The sequence below is a fragment of the Macaca mulatta genome, chromosome 10 (assembly GCF_049350105.2).
Source record: "Macaca mulatta isolate MMU2019108-1 chromosome 10, T2T-MMU8v2.0, whole genome shotgun sequence".
Classification (NCBI taxonomy): Eukaryota; Metazoa; Chordata; class Mammalia; order Primates; family Cercopithecidae; genus Macaca; species Macaca mulatta.
The window spans coordinates 28,803,359-28,822,953 of record NC_133415.1 but is presented as its reverse complement, the minus strand read 5'-3'; the positions used below and the strand labels follow the sequence as shown (position 1 = coordinate 28,822,953).

Sequence of the window (19,595 nt, the reverse complement as noted above, 5' to 3'; positions counted from 1 at the left end):
AAGAAATAATTTTTAGGCAACTAGAAAGAAGTAAAAGGAGTAAAGGTTCTCAGTGGAAATTTTCCTGTAATAAGAAGCAACCCCTGAACCATTTCTTTTCTAACTGAACAGGCGGCTTAAAGAGCCATGCCAGCAAGCTTTGATATGCAAATGCAAGCAATTAGAAGCTAGGTCCACCCAACATGGCCAACATGGCGGTTCCTGTCCTCTTCTCCTTGTCACCACCTGTGCCAAGTGTCATGACCACCTCCAGATAACTCACACATGTTCAGGATGTCATGGCAGCTCAGCTCACATTTGCATATTAAAAGACTAAGGTGGGAGGGCTAGGTTTTTTGCAGGCTACTTGAATGTCACACCTGGTCAAACCAATCCCCTGGGCCCTATGCAAATCAGACCCCACCTCCTCCAGCCTCCCAATATAACCAACCACAGAGGGGAATCCGCTGGGGTGGGCCCTTGGAACCTTTGGCTGTGTTCCCAGTGCTGCTCTACAGCCCAGCCACACATGGATATCTGCAGCGTGTGGAGTTACCTTTAGTACCTGCCAGTCTGCTGGTGTGAACGGTGCCTACTGTGAGTAAATGTTTCCCATAGCTGAGATCGCGCCGTTGCACTCCAGCCTGGCAACAAGAACAAGACTCCATCTCAAAAAAAAGGAAAGAAAAAAAGAAATGGACTTGGGTTATTGTGAGGTGGGAGATCTACAGAGTATACTGAATTAGTCCAGACAAGGAATTCAGTTCTCCAGATTGAGAAAGAAAAAGACGAATAGCCCAGTAGGAAATAGGCAAAGGGTATGAACAAAAAAATGTAGGGAAGGAATCCAGACTGGCCGGTGAATGTGTGGTGAAGGACTCAGCCTCACTGGGGATATGGGAGACATTTACTCACAGTGAGGCACCGTTCATGCCAGCAGACTGGCAGGTACTAAAGGTAACTCCACGCGCTGCAGATATCCATGTGTGGCTGGGCTGTAGAGCAGCATTGGGCACACAGCTGAAGGTCCCAAAGGCCCACGCCAGCGGATTTCCCTCTGTCCCCTGCATAGGAGACTGCTCTGAACCTGGAGTGCATGGAGATGACCAGCATCTTTGAACTGTTACTCTGTGTCTACGTACCTACTGTTTGGAGAAAAAAAAAAAAAAAAAAAAACCAATGAGTTGAATGAAATTTCCTACCAAATTAGCTCCCTGGTGGGGCCTGGCCAGAGATCATGAGAATAAGAGCATTAATCCTTGTAGATGTTCATCCTGTTCGGTGGTTCCCAAACTTTTTGTGGGATCATTAATGAGTAGCTTTTCTTATTTCTAAAGAAACCTCCTTGTCACTAGGAAGAGGGAGGGTCCCAGTGTCATCCCCAGTGGCCTTCTGATACTTTCCCCAAGGAGTTAATGGAGCTCCTGCCACCCTGCAGATTGGCCAACAGCAGGAGATCTGCTGGTTGGGAACTTTGGCAATTTAAAACTTTTTGTGTGTGTGGCATATAGATATACATAACAATATTTACCATTTTAACCATTTTTAAGTGTACAGTCTGTGGCATTAAATACATTCATGTTGTTGTGCAACCGTCATCACTGTGATCTCCAGAACTTTTCTCATCATTCACAATTGGACACCTCTACCCATTAAACAGTAACTCCCTATTATCCCCTCTTCTGACCTCTGACAGCTATTCTACTTTCTGTCATTAAGAATTTGACTACTCTAGGCCGGGCATGGTGGCTCACGCCTGTAATCCCAGCACTTTGGAAGGCCGAGGTGGGCGGATCACCTGAGGTCGGGAGTTCAAGACCAGCCTGACCAACGTGGAGAAACCCCGTCTCTACTAAAAATACAAAATTAGCTGGGCATGGTGGCACATGCCTGTAATCCCAGCTACTTGGGAAGGCTGAGGCAGGAGAATCGCTTGAACCTGGGAGGGGGAGGTTGTGGTGAGCCAAGATCATGCCATTGTACTCTGGCCTGGGCAACAAGAGCGAAAACTCTGTCTCAAAAAAAAAAAAGAAGAATTTGACTACCCTAAATACCTCCTATGAGTAGACTCCTACAATATTTGTTTTGTATCTTAGCATATTCTTAAAGGTTCATCCATGTAAGCATGTATCAGAATGTCTTCCCTTTTTAAGAGGGCTGAATAATACTCCATTGTGTGTATATACACCACATTTTACCTATCAATTCATCTGTTGATAAGACACTTGGGTTGTTTCCATCTTTTGGCTATTGTGAATAATGTTCCTATAAACATGAGTGTGCAAATATCTGTTCAAGTCCCTGCTGCAATTGTTTTTAAGACTTTGGGAGGCCGGGCGTGGTGGCTCACGCCTGTAATCCCAGCACTTTGGGAGGCCAAGGCGAGCGGATCACGAGGTCAGGAGAATGAGACCATCCTGGCGAACACGGTGAAACCCTGTCTCTACTAAAAATACAAAAAAATTAGCCGGGTGTGGTGGCGGGCGCCTGTAGTCCCAGCTACTAGGGAGGCTGAGGCAGGAGAATGGCGTGAACCTGGGAGACGGGGCTTGCAGTGAGCCGAGATCACGCCACTGCACTCCAGCCTGGGCAACAGAGCAAGACTCCGTCTAAAAAAAAAAAAAAAGACTTTGGGAAAGACATCTGGCCCAGCCCTTTGTTTTGCCATGAAGCCCAGAGGTAAGGGCTGCCTAGTGCCCACAGCCAGGAACGGGACCCAGAAGCCAGGCCGTGACACTCCTGAGACTATATTCTCGTGCAGTGACCACCTGCTGCTGGGCTGAGGAGCCCCCCTCAGAGGCTGTGCATGTTGGATACAGTTCTGCCCTTTCTCCTGTTTATAGCTATGCCCTTTGCCTTCTGTACAAGAGAGAAGCTGCCGTGGACAGAATTTGCTGAGTCAGCAGAGGACGGGCCCACCACCAGATTCTGTCAGAAGGTAGGACATTAACTGCGCCTCTGGCAGCAGCTGCCAAATATGTGCAAGTCACAGAGCATGACCACAGCTGCTGGGTTTGGCCTTTCACCATGGAAAATGCACCTGTTTGGTTCTTGTTTTGCTAGATGAGATTAGATAAGACTATTTGCCACTTTTTTTTTTTAGCGTACTCTTAAAATTAGAGAGTATAAGGCTCCAGAAGGGCCATTAGTAGCTTTTTCAGGCAAGGGAGCTGCAGCCCAGGGAGGGTGGTCGGAGGTGACTTTTGTAGCAAGTCCTGCAGCTGGCAAGTGGCAGAGCTGGCATTCAGGGACCAGAGAAGCCAGTTCCTCATCCAGAGCTCTGCATACTGCACTGCAGTTTGCTTGAGTCACAGAAGCTTCGATGCATGGCCTGTGTCTCATCAGCGTACAAATTGGTTTTGATTTGTCTTCATTAAAACCTCATGATATATGTTGTACAATCCCATTTATATAAACTGTCCAGAATAGGCCAATCCATAGAGACAGAAAGCAGATTAGTGGTGGCTAGAGGCTGGGGGTGAGGGAGGAAGGGAGTGACTGCTAATGGGTAAAAAATTTCCATTTAGGGGTGATGAAAATCTTCTAAAATTAGATAGTGGTGAAGGCTGCACAACTCTGTGAATATCTTGAATACTACTGAATTGCACACTTCAAAAGAGTGACTCCTTGTTCTGCTCTTTCCCACCTCTCACTGCTGTACTTGACCAATCTTAAAGTGAATCTTATGCTGTGTGAATTATATCTTAATAAAACTGTTACCAGAAAACCCATGAGGTGATGAATGGTCATTTATCCTTATTTTCACCTCTAACAAAAGAACTCTTTTCATTTCTTTGTATTCTCTTTCAGATTTTATACATATACTTAGGGGCTTTGGGGGCAGAACTATAATCATGGTGACTTTATCAATACTCAGTTGTGATTCCCAACATTGGTGTTCTTAGGCTGTAGAGGAAAAAAAATCTCTCATTCACCAGGTTGTTGATTTCTTGCTATGGAAAAAAGAGGAAGGAGACTGGTTAGGGGACTTTTGCAGATGATAAGCCCGAGCCAGGACTGGAGGAAGAGGGTGAAAGAGAACTGGTGCCAGAGACACTCTGCTTCCACAGGGACTTGAGGCTGCCCTTAGCGTGGCTCCTAGTGTTGCCTTCGGAGCATGCCTCTCCCCTGTCCTGTTAAGGCCAGAGATCATGGTGGCTAATTAGAGTAGAGGACAAATGACCCGCTGGGCTGCTCATCCTGTGGTCACCAGGGATTGAGGTTCTTACTTGAGACAAAAGGAATTTGATGCCAAAGAAATTTGTTTTTTGGTATAGATAAGAAGTTTGATTATTCTTTTTACTCTTTTTTAAAGTGGTGATATATATGTATATATAGTACCATTGTAACCATTTTTAAGTGTACAGTTCAGTAGTGTAAAGTATATGCACGTTGTGCAGATCTCCAGAACTTTCGCATCTTGCAAATCTGACTCTATCCCATTAAACAGTAGCTCCCCGTTCCCCCAGTCCTTGGCAACCACCATTCTATTAATATTGTACTTTCCATTTCTGTGAATTTGACTACTCTAAATACCTTACACAAGTGGAATCATACAGTATTTGTCTTTTGGGGACTGGCTTGTTTCATTTAGCATAATATCATCAAGGTTCATCCATTTGTAACATAGAACCATGGCATCTAAGGCTGGATGATACTCCATTGTATGGATGTGCCACGTTTCGTTTATCCATTCACCCATTGATGGGCACTTGGGTTGCTCCCACCTCTTTGCTATTGTGAATAATGCTGCAATGAATATGCGTTTGCAAATCTCTTTGAGACCCTGCTTTCAATCCTTTTGGATATATACCCAGGATTAGGATTGCCAGATCAAATGGTAATTCTTGTTTAATTTTTTGAGGAACTCCCATATGGTTTTCCAGAGCAGCTGCACCATTTTACTATACTACCAACTGTGCACAGGACAATGTGATTCTTATTTAGCAAAGCATGGACATCAGGGTATTTAGTGTTCCAAACAACAAATGCAAGTGATTGCTCTGACCCAAGCCTAATGATTTAGTAGGATCATTAAATTCTTCTTCAATAAAAAACTACAACAATTGGTTTGAAAGTGGGACTCTGCTATATTTATCATTTTTCCAGCTGGCGAAGAACCATGACATGGTGGTGGTGTCTCCCATCCTGGAACGAGACAGCGAGCATGGGGACGTTTTGTGGAATACAGCCGTGGTGATCTCCAATTCCGGAGCAGTCCTGGGAAAGACAAGGAAAAACCACATCCCCAGAGTGGGTGATTTCAATGAGGTGAGCCACCCATAAGATGGATAACCAGCCCTGCTCACTTGCCTCTCCGTGTGTTGTAGATCTCTGTGGGACTTTCCGTGGGGAAGTTCTGTGCAGGATCATACTCCATGTCACGCACACTCCACTGGAGCACAGTGTGTGGCTGCAGTGTTCAGAGGGTTACCTGACATTGCTCTATATCACACAGGCAGACCGGATTCAGGCGGGACTCTCAGAGGAGTCCCAAACACCTTTAGCACAATGGGGCATATGTTTTTTTAATACAGCCTGATTTGGCCTCCTGAATTCTTTGAAGTAAGTGGTATATAAATTAAATATTGCACAAACATGAAAAGATTCCCATGGCCCCCTTCAGGCTCAGAGCCTAGGACGCCACAGCCCTGTCCTTGTTTGGTTTGGAGCGTGGCATTCCTTGTCTGTGACTCATGGAGGGGTCTGAGGTGGCCCATGTTTGTGTGTCAGGTGACAATGGACAAACATGCACGTCTGTGTAGTGTGCGTTATGTGAAGTTTCATGTGCCCATGATCAGGGCACAAGTTGGGGGGGCCATTTTTGTTGGTTAATGCCAACCCCTGGGTGGGTAAGATGGGAGCAGGTGGACGTTTGAAGGAGGGAAAAGAGCTCTGCCTAATGCCTAAGATACTAAATCTGAACTTGATTTGCCGTTATACAGTTGTTCAGGATGTGATGTCCCCAGTTCTCACTCCATGATTGTGGCGATCCTGGCCATTCTCAGGCTGGTCAGGCAGACAAGAAATGGCCTGCAGAGCTAGAGGAGGTTTCCCAGGGAGAAAGAAGAACCCAGCGTTTCTCAGTAACAGCTGGAGGTGGGGTGGAAAGACGCGCCCCTCACCTGTTTGCCCTGGGATTAATCTTTAGCTCCCTGCAGATAGCACAGGGCTTGTCTCAGCACAACAGGATCTGCTCCAGTGTTCACCACGTACACACATCCTGGTTGCTGCCTGACCCTGGCCAGTTTTGATGGCCAGGATCAGGAGGAGGTGGAAGGCTCCCAGAGCAGATCTGTTTGGGACCCTGATTTGCCCTCTAGCTTCCCTCAGTGCTGTCCAGGACAGTGTCCCTGCCCTGGTACCCTTAGGAACAGACAGAGAGGCAGGGATGGGAGGATGGGGTCTGGTCCACCTGCCCCACAGGGACCTCCTTAACCCTAGGCAGAATGGAGAAGGTGTGCTTTCAGGGTGTGGTTCTACTAGAAGCTTTGGCCTTAATCATTTGGGTGAGCTATGTCCCCTCAGGAAACAGCTTTCTCCTCTGACCAGGCAGAGAGTTGTTTGGATGTGCTCCAGGTCCCCGGGGCTCCACTGTTCTATATGATGACATATGGTTGCTGAGGGCATTGACCAACTCGTGTTAACACCGACCAAACCTGAGCCTTGAGTTGGACCGTGATTGAAACCTTACCAGAGTTTGAAATAGTGTGGAACGTCGTTGTGGGGATTTTTTGACATGTCAGAAAGGAGACTGGGCAAACGCTTAAGCCACTGTGATTTCCCCCCGGGGCTGGCTTATTTGGTGTCAGGGTTTTTTTGTGTGTGTGTGTTTTGTTTTTATCCTATTGAAATTCTGGAACTTAGAGTCACACTCAGGAGTGTAATCACCTCTGGACCATTGGTGATATTTCAGTTTTTCTGCCGAGTCTAAGAAAAGGGAAATCTTAAAGGTCAGAGGCATCAGCGTATGGCCCTTTGCTTTTCAGTCAACTTACTACATGGAGGGAAACCTGGGCCACCCTGTGTTCCAGACGCAGTTTGGAAGGATTGCGGTGAACATTTGCTACGGGCGGCACCACCCCCTCAACTGGCTTATGTACAGCATCAACGGGGCTGAGATCATCTTCAACCCCTCGGCCACCATTGGAGCATTAAGGTCACTCAGTTGGTGGGGTCTGGGGGGCTTCCTGGGGCACAGCCAGCTGAAGCCCAAGGCTGGTCTGTGGAGCTCCAAGGTGGCAGCAGGCAGGCGCAGCCACCAGGATGTTAACAGAGCTGAGCCCCCAGGACTGTATGTTGTACATATGACCAGCTTTTCAGTGAAAAGAATCCTCAAGATGGCAATGAGCAATCCCCCACCCGCAGCAAGAGTTAATCTACAGTAAAACACCAACCTCTGCTGTGATTCCGAACAGTGAGATGAAAATAATTCCCCCCTTTCCCTATAGTCACCAGGGCGCTTCAGAAAGCCCCACATTGGGCTGGGCTCAGTGGCTCACACCTATAATCCTAGCACTTTGGGGGGCCGAGGCAGGTGGATCACTTGAGGTCAGGAGTTTGAGACCAGCCTAGCCAACGTGGTGAAACCTTGTCTCTACTAAAAATACAAAAATTAGCCGGGCATGGTGGTATGCGCCTGTAGTCCCAGCTACTCGGGAGGCTGAGGCAGGAGAATCACTTGTACTTCGGAGGCAGAGGTTGCAGTGAGCCAAGATGGCACCACCGCACTCCAGCCTGGTGACAGAGCGAGACTCCGTCTCAAAAAAATATAAAAAACGGCCGGGCGCGGTGGCTGAAGCCTGTAATCCCAGCACTTTGGGAGGCCGAGACGGGCGGATCATGTGGTCAGGAGATCGAGACCACCCTGGCTAACATGGTGAAATCCCGTCTCTACTAAAAAAATAATACAAAAAACTAGCCGGGCAAGGTGGCGGGCGCCTGTAGTCCCAGCTACTCCGGAGGCTGAGGCAGGAGAATGGCGTGAACCCGGGAGGCGGAGCTTGCAGTGAGCTGAGATCCGGCCACTGCACTCCAGCCTGGTGACAGAGCCAGACTCCGTCTCAAAAAAAAAAAAAAAAAAAAATATATATATATATATATAAAAAACAAAACCCACATCTAAGTCCTTGGAGCATAGTAGGTGCCTAGCCAGCATTGGCTCCTGGTTGGGGGACTGTGGATTCCTAGTCCTCACATCTGCAGCATCCTGCACAGGTAGGGCAGACATCTGGACAAGAGAAGCCACAAATGAGGGAGCCTGGAGATCAGTCAAGGAAATTTGTCTTTAACCAGAGAAGGATTTAATTTTTGTAATACATAACAAGTGTTTTGGTGTTAGCCTCACCCCTAAACAGATAGAACTGCCCTTGTCAAGGCAGGGTTGGGGGATGAGGGGAGGGTGGCCCTGGAAGCTGGAGAGCTGGGCAGTACCCCACCCCTGGGGCCCCTCATTTAGGAGGGGCATCCCGTGAGCTGATCTGACTGCATGACTGTGCTGCTGCTGCCTCTCTCTTCCACAAAGGCTGAGCATTTGGGTGGTTTCCAGTTTTGCATCACTACAAGTAACAGAACTCTAGGAATTTATGTGCAAATACTTTTCTCCCCAACTCACTTCCTTCCAAGCAGGATTCCTGCAGCAGGAGGTGCTGGCTTTCACTTTCTGTGGTCTTGGCTGCCGGTGTCGTTGGCAGGACAGGGGTGTGCCCTGTCCTGCCATGGATGGGCAGCTTTGAGTCTCTGTCGGCCTGCACCTATCTCTCTTGTCTTCATTCTTGACTAAATTTCAGTTGAATTTCTTCTTTTTCTTTTTTTCTTTGAGACAGAGTCTCGCTCTGTCGCCCAGGCTGGGGTGCACTGGTGCAATCTTGGCTCACTACAAGCTCCGGGTTCATGCCATTCTCCTGCCTCAGCCTCCTGAGTAGCTGGGACTACGGGCGCCCAGCACCACGTCTGGCTAATTTTTTTGTATTTTTAGTAGAGATGGGGTTTCACTGTGTTAGCCAGGATGGTCTCAATCTCCTGACCTCATGATTTGGTCTCCCAAAGTGCTGGGGTTACGGGCGTGAGCCACTGCCCCCAGCCTAATTTCAGTTGAATTTCTTCTAAACGTCAGGGTGTGACATTTACCTTTTCTTTTCATATAGTGCCCCTTTCTCAAGAGTAACATCCCCTCCGCATTCAACATTTATTTGCACAGCAGGTTCCTTCTGGAGCCAGAATGCAACCCCTCATCTGTTACCTTAGATCTACCACCCTGCCCATGTACCTGGAGATCTGGTCCATGTCCAGGTGGGGTACTGTTGGGTAGAAGGGGAAAATCAGGCCTCCATCTCCCCTCAGAGAACATGCTGGAGTCTCATGGTGGCCAGATCACCAGTGACAGCATTCATTGGTGGTCGTCAGTAGAGTTATTACTGGTCATCCAGCTACCAGGCCTGGGCAGAACTGTGGGGCCACCCCCTAGAGCAGCCTCCTCTGCTGGCTCTGGGTAAGACACTTGGCAAGCTCCATCTCCCCACTGGGGTCCCTAGAGGAACCCAAAGCACTAGGGCATCTGGCTTCTGGGCCGGGGCAGGCAAAGTTGTGGCCATGGACTCAGATGGCTCCTCGCCTTGTGTGCAGAGGCCCTCCCTCCCTAACCCTGCTATCTCGGGCTTTTATTAGCTCCAGTTAGGCAAACAGAAGCACCCCAGTGCAATATGCATATAATTGCTATGTCCTCAGCAGCCTATTAGGCTTATTAAAAATGATTGATTTTTCTTTTCTCAGCCAAGAATCATCCAACCCTTGGCTTTCCAGGCTGTGGTGAGGCTGGCAGTAAAAACTAACAGGTCTTTTGAAAAGCAGTATATTTCCTGAGCTCCTAAAATGCTCATGCCCTTTAGCCTGATAATGATATTCCTAGAATTGTAGCCTGAAGAAACAGTCTAAAAGAGGAGGGAAGGCCAGGCACAGTGGCTCACGTCTGTAAGCCCAACCTTTTGGGAGGCCAAGGCTGGCAGATCACTTGAGGGCAGGAGTTTGAGACCAGCCTGGCCAACATGATGAAACCTCATCTCTACTAAAAATACAAAAATTTGCCGGGCATGGTGGCCGGTGCCTGTAGTCCCAACTACTTGGGAGGCTGAGGTAGGAGAATCGCTTGAACCTAGGAGGTGGAGGTTGCAGTGCGCTGAGATTATACCACTGCGCTCCAGCGTGGGCGACAGAGCAAGACGGAAAAAAAAAAAAAATAGGAGGGAAAGGCAATGTATGTGAAGGTGCTCACAACAGCTTACTTTACAATAACGGAAAAGCTGACAGCAGGAGAAGTGTCTGGGCTAAGTACATTGCAGCCCACCTCTTCCACAGGTTATTGTACAGCCAGTAAAAAGAGTCATAATGAGGGTAATGCAAAGTGACGAAAGCCTGTGAGCAAGAAAAAGACATGTTCAGGCTGTGGTCAGAACTCTTGGAAAAAAAAGAAAAAAGAAAAAAAAAGTTTGCCTATGGACAAGGATAGTCATAGAGTGTGGATAAAAGGCAACAGGTGGTTTATTAGGATGGTAGGATCCTGGGTGGCTTTCTTAAAATGATGAAAGATGGAATTGATAGTGTTTTTCAATACAATGCTGGGCAAATCCCCACCAACATTGGATCACAGCATCCAGAACCATCCATCCCCTTTTCTGGCACCTTCTGCCACCTGTATCAGACAGACATACACATGTGCATGCACACACGTGGGTCAGCAGGGTGTCCTCATTCATTTTTGAGTCCCACAGTTCAAAGTACACAGTAGTGTCTGAGTGCTTTTGATTAGGTTATCCTCATAATCCAAGGATGTGTTCCTTACAGCTTGGGTGACCAGAGATTTCTACTACCTGTGTACATTCACTGGCAAGTCACCGTCCTATCCTCTAGCTGCATCTTACCTTCCCACTGCGATTATTTTTAGGGATTTGTGTGTACTGCACTGGAAATATGGCAAACGTCCCCACTCCCCCATCAGACTTCATGATTCCTACACACACTGGGCTCTCACTCATCCCAGCTTCCTTTCCCCTGGTGGCTTTGAGAGCATAAATTTTATTGCCAGCTGTGGGTTTGGGTCCTACACAGAACACCTCCCTGGAGAATTTGCAACTAAGATGTTTATGGCAATTGCCCTGCAAGTGTCTATTTAATTCCTGAAAATGTCATTTACTGGTGTGTTTCTGTAAAAATCATTTCTGAAAAGTTTTGTCAGCTTGGCTTAGCAGCTGGGGGAAAAAAGCAGCAAAATGAGTCCCCTCAATCAAGCCTGTGATTTTTCATTTTTTCAGACTTGTGAATCCTCCTGAGAATTAGGCTTGTGACAAGCACCCACCCCCTCCACCTCCTCCCTGGTTTAAACCAGGTGCATGCTGTCAGGAAGGAAGATTCCAGGGCATTTTGCTCCCAGTCACACAGTGTTTCTAAGTGGGCATTACTCCTGTCAATCCAGAGTCTTTTTTTTTTTTTTTGAGACGGAGTCTTGCTCTGTCGCCCAGGCTAGAGTGCAGTGGCACGATCTCCGCTCACTGCAAGCTCCGCCTCCCGGGTTCACGCCATGATCCTGCCTCAGCCCCCCGAGTAGCTGGGACTATAGGTGCCCGCCACCACACCTGGCTAATTTTTTTGTATTTTTACTAGAGACGGGGTATCACTGTGTTAGCCAGGATGGTCTCCATCTCCTGACCTCATGATCCACCCACCTCGGCCCCCCAAAGTGCTGGGATTACAGTCATGCCTCATGTACAGTGCCCAGCCTCAATCCAGAGTCTTAAAGGTGTTACTCAGACAAAAGATAATTGGCGACAAGAAGGCCCACTGGATTCCATGTCACATCTTAGTTGGCGGGCCAGAGAAGGACAGGATCTCTGGTTGGGGCCATGTCTCCCATTGCACTCTCCCTTTGCAGGTGCTGGAGTGAAGAAGGCCCACAGCTCATCCAAGCCTGTGGGGTGCCTCCCTCCTGGGCCACTCCCTCCCTGGCCAGTAGGAGAACCAGGAAGCCTTTACTTAGAGACTTGGGGTTCAGAAGAGGGAACTGGGAAGTCACTGGGAAATGTTCCAGCTTGGAGGAGGTGACCCTGCTGCTGAATCTGACCTCTTATGCTATTACCTAAGTTCCTTTCTTGTTTACTGGCCCTGAAATCTCCCACTTTGGAGATTGCCTTGTAAGGCAGCACAGCAGGGTAGGAGAGTTAGGGTAGGGTAGGTAGAGCCTGCGCTCAGCCCTCACAGGCCCTGACAAGCCCGCCAGGCCCCTGGCTCCCTTCTGGCATTCACCAGGAGAGGTTCTGCCCAGCCCAGCAGGTGGGTTCCAGGAGAAGGGATGGAGGCAGGAAGTGGTGGTTATGGAACTCCTACCACTTGGATCTTCACCTGCATGGGTCATTCAGTCTTCATAGTCTTCCTTTGAGGACATTTCAGAAAAGGAAACTGAGGCTCAGGATGAGGATTTGATCCAGGGCTGCCAATTCGTCTGACAGAGCGCAGCCACGTGTCTTATGCCTGCAGCAGGCCCTTCCCAGAGGCTGTTCAGGCCAGGGCAAGGTGCTGAGGACAGGCTGGCCTGCTTGCAGGTTTGGGCTGTGACCAGTGAGTCTCCTGGCTGTCCCCACCACCAGCCCAGGAAAGCCTGCAGCCAGGCCAAGCTCAGGGCTAAGCATCCACTGAGTCTGGCTGGAAAGTCGGCAACCTGGTTCCTCTTGGTCTTCTCTTACAGCGAGTCCCTGTGGCCCATCGAGGCCAGAAACGCAGCCATTGCCAATCACTGCTTCACCTGCGCCATCAATCGCGTGGGCACCGTAAGTCCCGAGGTCTGGCTGGGGGGAGGAGCCGCCCCCTGGTGGCCCTGGTGGGGACACCACGTTCCCTTTGCACACATCCAGAAATCCTAGGGTCCGGAAAGGGGTAAAACTGGCTTGGTCTGTTACTTTTTCAAGATCTCTCTGTCCTCTTGTTTTTTCTGTTTTTGTATTTGGCTGAAGCCATTTTGAAAAGATCTTTGACATGGCAGTTCTCACCCTGTCACGTCCAAATGTCCAGTGTATTTTCCCCCTTGACCCCATACACTAAACAGTTTTGACTGCCAAACAGAATGCACTTATTATATCTCTTCCTCATCCTTATTAATCAGATATCAAACTCTAATCAGAGGATCTTTTCAGTCTGAGATAACCAAGGTTTCCACACTAAGTCGATCTGACTTTAGCGGCATAAAGAAACCTGATGTTTTGGCTGGGTGTGGTGGCTCATGCCTGTAATCCCAGCACTCTGGGAAGCCGAGGCTGGCAGATCACCTGAGGTCAGAAGTTTGAGACTAACCTGGCCAATGTGGCAAAATCCTGTCTCTACAGGGCAGGCTGGCACGTACCTGTAATTCCAGCTACTCAGGAGGCTGGGGCATGAGAATAGCTTGAACAAGGAGGCAGAGGTTGCAGTGAGCCAAGATCGCACTACTGCACTGCAGCCCGGGTGACAGAGTGAGACTCTGTTCCCCCCAACCCTCCCCAAAAAGCCAGATGCAATGGCTCACGCCTGTAATCCCAGCACTTTGGGAGACCGAGACAGGTGGATCACCTCAGGTCAGGAGTTCGAGACCACCCTGGCCAACATGGAGAAACCCTGTCTCTACTGAAAATACAAAAAATTAGCCGGATGTGGTGGTAGGTGCCTGTAATCCCAGCTACTAGGGAGGCTGAGGCAGGAGAACTGATTGAACCGGGAAGATGGAGGTTGCAGCGAGCCAAGGTCACGTCATTGCACTCCAGCCTGAGCAACAAAAATGAAACTCCGTCTCCAAAATAAATAATAAAATAAATGAAAATAAAAGAAACCTGATGTTTTAGTTAGCCTGTGTAACCCCATCACAGGTTGATGTATAGTTTCCATTAGGCTTTGGAGGAAATACTGAAAGCAGTGTGTGTACCCGCCCACTGCCTTCACAGACCCTGGCCTGGGGTTTTTAATTACTTCAGGCCAGCCTCAGGTGCCCACAGCCCTGAGGACCAGTTTGTGCCCAGTGTCTTTCTCTTGTCTCAGATTATAAACTCCCCAAAGGCACCGTCCAGGTTTTTACTCTGCTTGTCAAATTCCCCGCTGGCCCAGGGCTGGCTGCTCAGCAGGGGTGTTTAATAAGCGCTTAATTGCCCCGTGAGTACAGACCATTCCAGCTCACCTTAACTGTTTCCCGGCTGACTCACCTCTTGGCCTGATTGCCGTGCTCTTCTGACTGAGTGAGCTGGAATGAGTGTAGTGGTAGTGCCACCTATAGGTTCCTCTTACCTTGGTCTTATTTCACAGGAGCACTTCCCGAACGAGTTTACCTCAGGAGATGGAAAGAAAGGTATGTCTCATGAACCATGGTGGCTGCAGTTGAGGAGTGGGCCTTCTTCTCCCCTTCTCTGTCTGCTTCCTCCGGTCAGGATCTGCCACATAGATCATGTCTGTGTGCCTGGCACCTAGGAGGAGGTGCCAACTCCTCTCTGCTTTATTGCCTGCAGTGTGGGAATCAGGCTGTGACTGGGGTGTGGATAGGCAGTCCTGGGCTTGAGGAGTGGGTTGGACTCCATCCATTCCCGGGACTGGTGTGAAGATGAACTGAGAGAATGTGGGGGATCCTTTGTGAGTTCTCTGAAAGGGAGAGGGGCTCTCATTCAGCCTGTGGATCTCCCTCTCCACTTTTCTTTGTCCTTGTCCCCCCTCCCCTTGCCCAAACCAGCTGTACAGATGCCACAGGGCATTAGCATGGATGCCCCTGGGTTTCTAGAGTCTATGGCTTGTTTTGATCCAAGGGCACATACCACTTCACCTCTGCTAAGAACCCTAAAGACTCCCATGTCTCTGGCCAAGAATGAGGGAGGTAGGGACTGCCTCCCTCACCAAGGAGGTATCTGAACTAGCTCAGAGTGTCCTCTAGAAAGCTGGAAGGGGGCCGGGCACGGTGGCTCATGCCTGTAATCCCAGTACTTTGGGAGGCCAAGGCGGGTGGATCACCTGAGGTTGGGAGTTCAAGATCAGCTTGGCCAACATGGAGAAACCCAGTCTCTACTAAAAAAAAAAAAAAAATTAGCTGGGTATGGTGGCCCGCACCTATAATCCCAGCTACTTGGGAGGCTGAGGCAGGAGAATCGCTTGAACCTGGAAAGTGGAGATTGCGGTGAGCCGAGATCGCGCCATCACACTCTAACCTGGGCAACAGGAGTGAAACTCCGTCTCAAAAAAGAAAAAAAGAAAAAAGAAAAACCAGAAGGTTCTGAGCGGATCTGTTTTCCAGGAAAACACTTCCTGAAAGGGTCGCAGATGCCCCCGCTTCAGGCCCCCGGCTTCTGGAGTTCCTGATCCTAGTTACTGCAAATAGAGATGCAGAAAGAGCAGGGGAATGAGCATCCACTGGGTGCCTGCTGCATCTGGACCATGCTAGGCCCTGCCCAGCCCCACCTGTTCCTTACACATGTGTGGGGTGGCTGCTAGTCCTCCCTGACTGGTGAAGGGACCAAGGCCTGGAGGGAGGGTGAGGGTGATGCAGGTGGCAAGGCAGATGAAGGCAGAGCCTCCAGCTCACTGTGGGGGCCCTCATAGGAAGCCCCCAGAGTGTGACCTTCTGATTTCCTTAGGCTGTGGGTGGGAGCAACACCTCTCAGAAGGGTGACATTTAGACATTTCCCCAGGGGCAAAGGGGAGCAGCATAAGGGGGCCATTTGCAGCAATCTGCTGGGCCTTCAGGCCTGAGATGAGACACAGGCCTTTTGGGCCTCAGCATTTTGCCCCTTAGCGGGGCAGGCTGGCACGCGCCTGTAATTCCAGCTACTCAGGAGGCTGGGGCACGAGAATAGCTTGAACAAGGAGGCAGAGGTTGCAGTGAGCCGAGATCGCGCCACTGCACTGCAGCCTGGGTGACAGAGTGAGACTCTGTTCCCCCCCCGGCCTCCGCCCCCCAAAAAAAGCCAGACGCAGTGGCTCATGCCTGTAATGGTATGGACCCCGTGTCCTGGGCCTGCCTGAAGGTGCCTGACCCTCTGCAGAGCCCACAGTGCATCTACACAAACTCACAGATGTGTTTCTTTCCTCCTTTGAAGCTCACCAGGACTTTGGCTACTTTTATGGCTCAAGCTATGTGGCAGCCCCTGATGGCAGCCGGACTCCTGGGCTGTCCCGTAGCCAGGATGGACTGCTGGTTGCTAAGCTCAACCTAAACCTCTGCCAGCAGGTGAATGATGTCTGGAACTTCAAGGTAGGTCCCCAGGACCCCTGTTGTTGCCTGCCCCTCTGCTTTGGCCCTCATCCTGCTCTCAGGGCTGGGAACTGCTGTTGTGGGCTTGCCCATGGCAGCATGAGGTACCAGCTCCCACCCGAGGTCTCTGTATGAGCTGAGGGTGGAATCTCTGCCTCTTTGTTGGCTCCTGGGAGGAACAGTTGGGTCAAACAATGTACAGGCAGCAGGCTGCGATAAATTCTCCTCTCATCTGATTTAGATTCTGGGTGCCTTCAGACAAATTAATCTCAATTTCATTTGTCCAGAGAATAGAATGGATTGGCTCCTCTAATCCTTTTTCCTTTCCAGGCATTTGCACTTATCACAAGATAAATGTGCATGTCTGGTTCTGCTTGTGGCTAGTCCCTGTAGTCTAGGCCTTGATGATAGCAGGAAATGGGTCATGCAGAGAAATGGAATCTAGTGGCTCTGCCACAACCTTCCTCCCTTGGTCACCTTAATTAAGCCCCTTCTGCTCCCAAGCCTTAGTACTCCCAGTTGTAAAATAAGGGGGTTAACTCGAAGGTCACATGCTGGCTTTGACACCTAATGCCCTGTGATGTCAGGAGTCAGAGGAATGGAGGCGTCTGCCCTCCTGGGATGGGACTCCACCCTAGAAGGGCTCACAGCTTCAGAGTTTGCTGTATTAGTGTCCGAAAGTATTTCCACCAACTCAACACCCCCTTTCCTTTTTTTTTGGTGGAATAGAGGGCATGGAGACAAGGTCTTGGCTCTGTCATCTAGGCTGGACCGTATGGCACAACCATCGATCATGGCATCCTTGACCTCCTGGGCTCAAGCCATCCTCCCACCTCAGCCTCCCGAGTAACTGGGACTATAGACATGCACCACCACCATATCCAGCTAATTTTTAAATTTTTTATAGAGACTGAGTCTCATTATGTTGCCCAGGCTGGTCTTGAACTCCTGGCTTCAAGCAATCCTCCCACCTTGGGCTCCTAAAATACCAGGATTATAGATATAAGCCACTGTGCCCTGCCTCAGCCACCTTTTATAAGCAAATCGTATAGCAAATAAATGTCCATTGTTATAACTGACTTTCCCCGGTGTGACTGAGAGACCACCAGGGCCTCTAATCCACCCAGACATGGGCTTTTTTGGTCTTGATCCTGTTTTCTGAGCATGGGTTCCTCAGTCTCGGATCCTTGTCAGACACACAAGGTGTTGGGCATGAGAGAGTCTCCTGACCTCTCTCTCCTCTTTCTGGGCAACTAGGATGAATGTAGGATTCCACCCAAATCAGAAATCGGAGTCAAGAATGCTGGCCAACTCTTTTTTTTTTTTTTTTTTTTTTTTGAGACGGAGTCTTGCTCTGTAGCCCAGGCTGGAGTGCAGTGGCCGGATCTCAGCTCACTGCAAGCTCCGCCTCCCGGGTCTACGCCATTCTCCTGCCTCAGCCTCCCGAGTAGCTGGGACTACAGGCGCCCGCCACCTCGCCCGGCTAGATTTTTGTATTTTTTAGTAGAGACGGGGTTTCACGGTGTTAGCCAGGATGGTCTCGATCTCCTGACCTCGTGATCCGCCCGTCTCGGCCTCCCAAAGTGCTGGGATTACAGGCTTGAGCCACCGCGCCCGGCCTGGCCAACTCTTTTTAATAAGTATCCCAGGAGCAGTAAACCAAGTGTTTTCTCATTAGACACTTCTTAGAAGCAGAAGCCTTCCCAACTTTGATAATGGGCATGAGCTCCTGTCAAGGCTTTATGGGAGTAGTCCACCTTGGGAAAGGAGGGAGGGAGGGAGTGCGTGCTGGGTGTGAGCACCCTGGGTGGGCTTTCCAACCCCACTAGGCTCTGTATCCATGATGAGATGCCACATGGAGTAGACAGAACTCCAGACCCATCCAGGAGCCCCTGGTTCAAATCCCAGCCTTTTCTACAACTGGCTGATGACCTGGAGCAGGTCCTCTCTGGGCTGTAGGCTGCTCTTCTGGGGAGCAACAGGACCACAGGACTCCCCTTCTCCCTCCTGCCTCAGCAGACCACACTTTCCGGATAGACAGGTCGAAGAGGTCACAGCAGCCAAGACTGGGCTGTATGAGTCATCGTGGCATCTGTGAACTTTGCCACAGTACCAGAATCAGTGCCAAGAGGTCACTGTCAATGAGCCTTCCTGATGCATTCATGTCCCATGACTGCCCTCCAGTGGCAAGAGGTGGTGGCGTGTAAGCGATGGGGATTTATAAAACCAGAACCTCTAAAGTACAAAAGTATATCTGTTTTGCTTTCAGATGACGGGCAGGTATGAGATGTACGCACGGGAGCTCGCTGAAGCTGTCAAGCCCAACTACAGACCCACCATCGTGAAAGAGTAGCTGGCCTCAGTGCCTGCCTTGGGGTGAGGAAGACACCTCTGCCCCAGTGGATTAGCAAGGGTGGCAGGCGTAACACGTCCAAGTTATCCCCAATAACATTGTCCAGCTTGGCTTTAAAATCCCCAGGCAGGGGGAGGGTGGCTTGGGGAGTGACTTCTTAATGGATAAGGGGTTTACTTCTGGGGTATTGGAAATGTTTGGGGACTAGGTAGAGGTGAATGTACTAAATGCCAGTGAATTTGTGTATACTTTAGAATGTTTCAGTTATGTGACTTTTACCTCAACTAAAAAAAAAAATGCCCAGGTACTGCTTGTGCAGGTGGATTTGAGGTTAGGCAGATGATGCTGTCCATCCTGTACACCAGTGGGAAGAGGTTGAAGGCTGATCCAGAGACCCTGAGCCTACAGCAAGGCTGTGGTGAGTGGGATGGTCTTTGGATGTGTCGGCTTAGCTAGACTACAGTCCCGAGTAATTCAGTCAGACACTAATCTAGGTATTGCTGTGAAGGTATTTTGTAGATATGACAAAAGTCCATTCCCAGTCGACTACGTAAGTGAGATTATCTCAGATAATCTGGGTCAGCCTGACCTGATCAGTCAAAAGGCCTAAAGAGCAGAGCTAAGGGCTTCCCTGAGGAAGAAATTCTGCCTGTGGACAGCAGCCCAGCGCTTGGCGAGAGTTCCTGACAGCCTGCCCCTCCTGATAGCCTGTCTTACAGAGTATAGACATGACTAGCCACTTCTACAATCACTGAAGTCAATTCCTTGCAATAAATCTCAATATATGCCCTACTGGTTCTGCTTCTCTAGTTGAATCTGACTGATACAGATTTTGGTGCCAGAAGTGGTTCTAAACAAATAGAATCTTAAAAGATGAGTTTTCTGCATTGGTTCTGGATTTTTTAGAATTCTTCTCTAGTTTGATTGAACTTAAAGGCATTAATGACTCTATTTCCATAGAGTCAGGGTAAAGAGGGTAGTTGGTAGTCCACAGCATGGTGCAGCAATAGTAATTTATGT

The 19,595-nt window shown here is 49.3% G+C and overlaps 1 protein-coding gene and 1 long non-coding RNA gene across 6 annotated transcripts in view; one reads left to right on the top strand and one right to left on the bottom strand.

Annotated features, from left to right (window-relative positions):
- The window catches only part of UPB1 (beta-ureidopropionase 1), a 33,789-nt gene extending 14,422 nt beyond the window's left edge, over positions 1–19,367 (top strand). Inside the window, exons 4-10 of one of the 5 annotated variants that reach the window (XM_077950481.1) lie at positions 2,823–2,917; positions 5,089–5,250; positions 6,969–7,138; positions 12,713–12,794; positions 14,293–14,335; positions 16,068–16,326; positions 18,472–19,367. In XM_077950481.1, the coding sequence (XP_077806607.1) occupies positions 2,823–2,917; positions 5,089–5,250; positions 6,969–7,138; positions 12,713–12,794; positions 14,293–14,335; positions 16,068–16,326; positions 18,472–18,508 (848 nt within the window). In that variant the 3' untranslated portion in view covers positions 18,509–19,367. Of the gene's footprint in view, positions 1–2,822; positions 2,918–5,088; positions 5,251–6,968; positions 7,151–12,712; positions 12,795–14,292; positions 14,336–16,067; positions 16,327–18,471 lie in introns of all 5 variants that reach the window. The other 4 variants (XM_015149916.3, XM_077950484.1, XM_001095304.5 and 1 more) reach the window with 4 other exon arrangements.
- Positions 5,050–9,387, bottom strand: LOC144331892 (uncharacterized). Its single transcript, XR_013399488.1, has 2 exons — positions 9,248–9,387; positions 5,050–5,199 (listed from the first exon to the last, which is right to left on the bottom strand). It is a non-coding gene; the product is annotated as an uncharacterized LOC144331892 (long non-coding RNA).
- Positions 19,368–19,595: the final 228 nt, after the last annotated feature.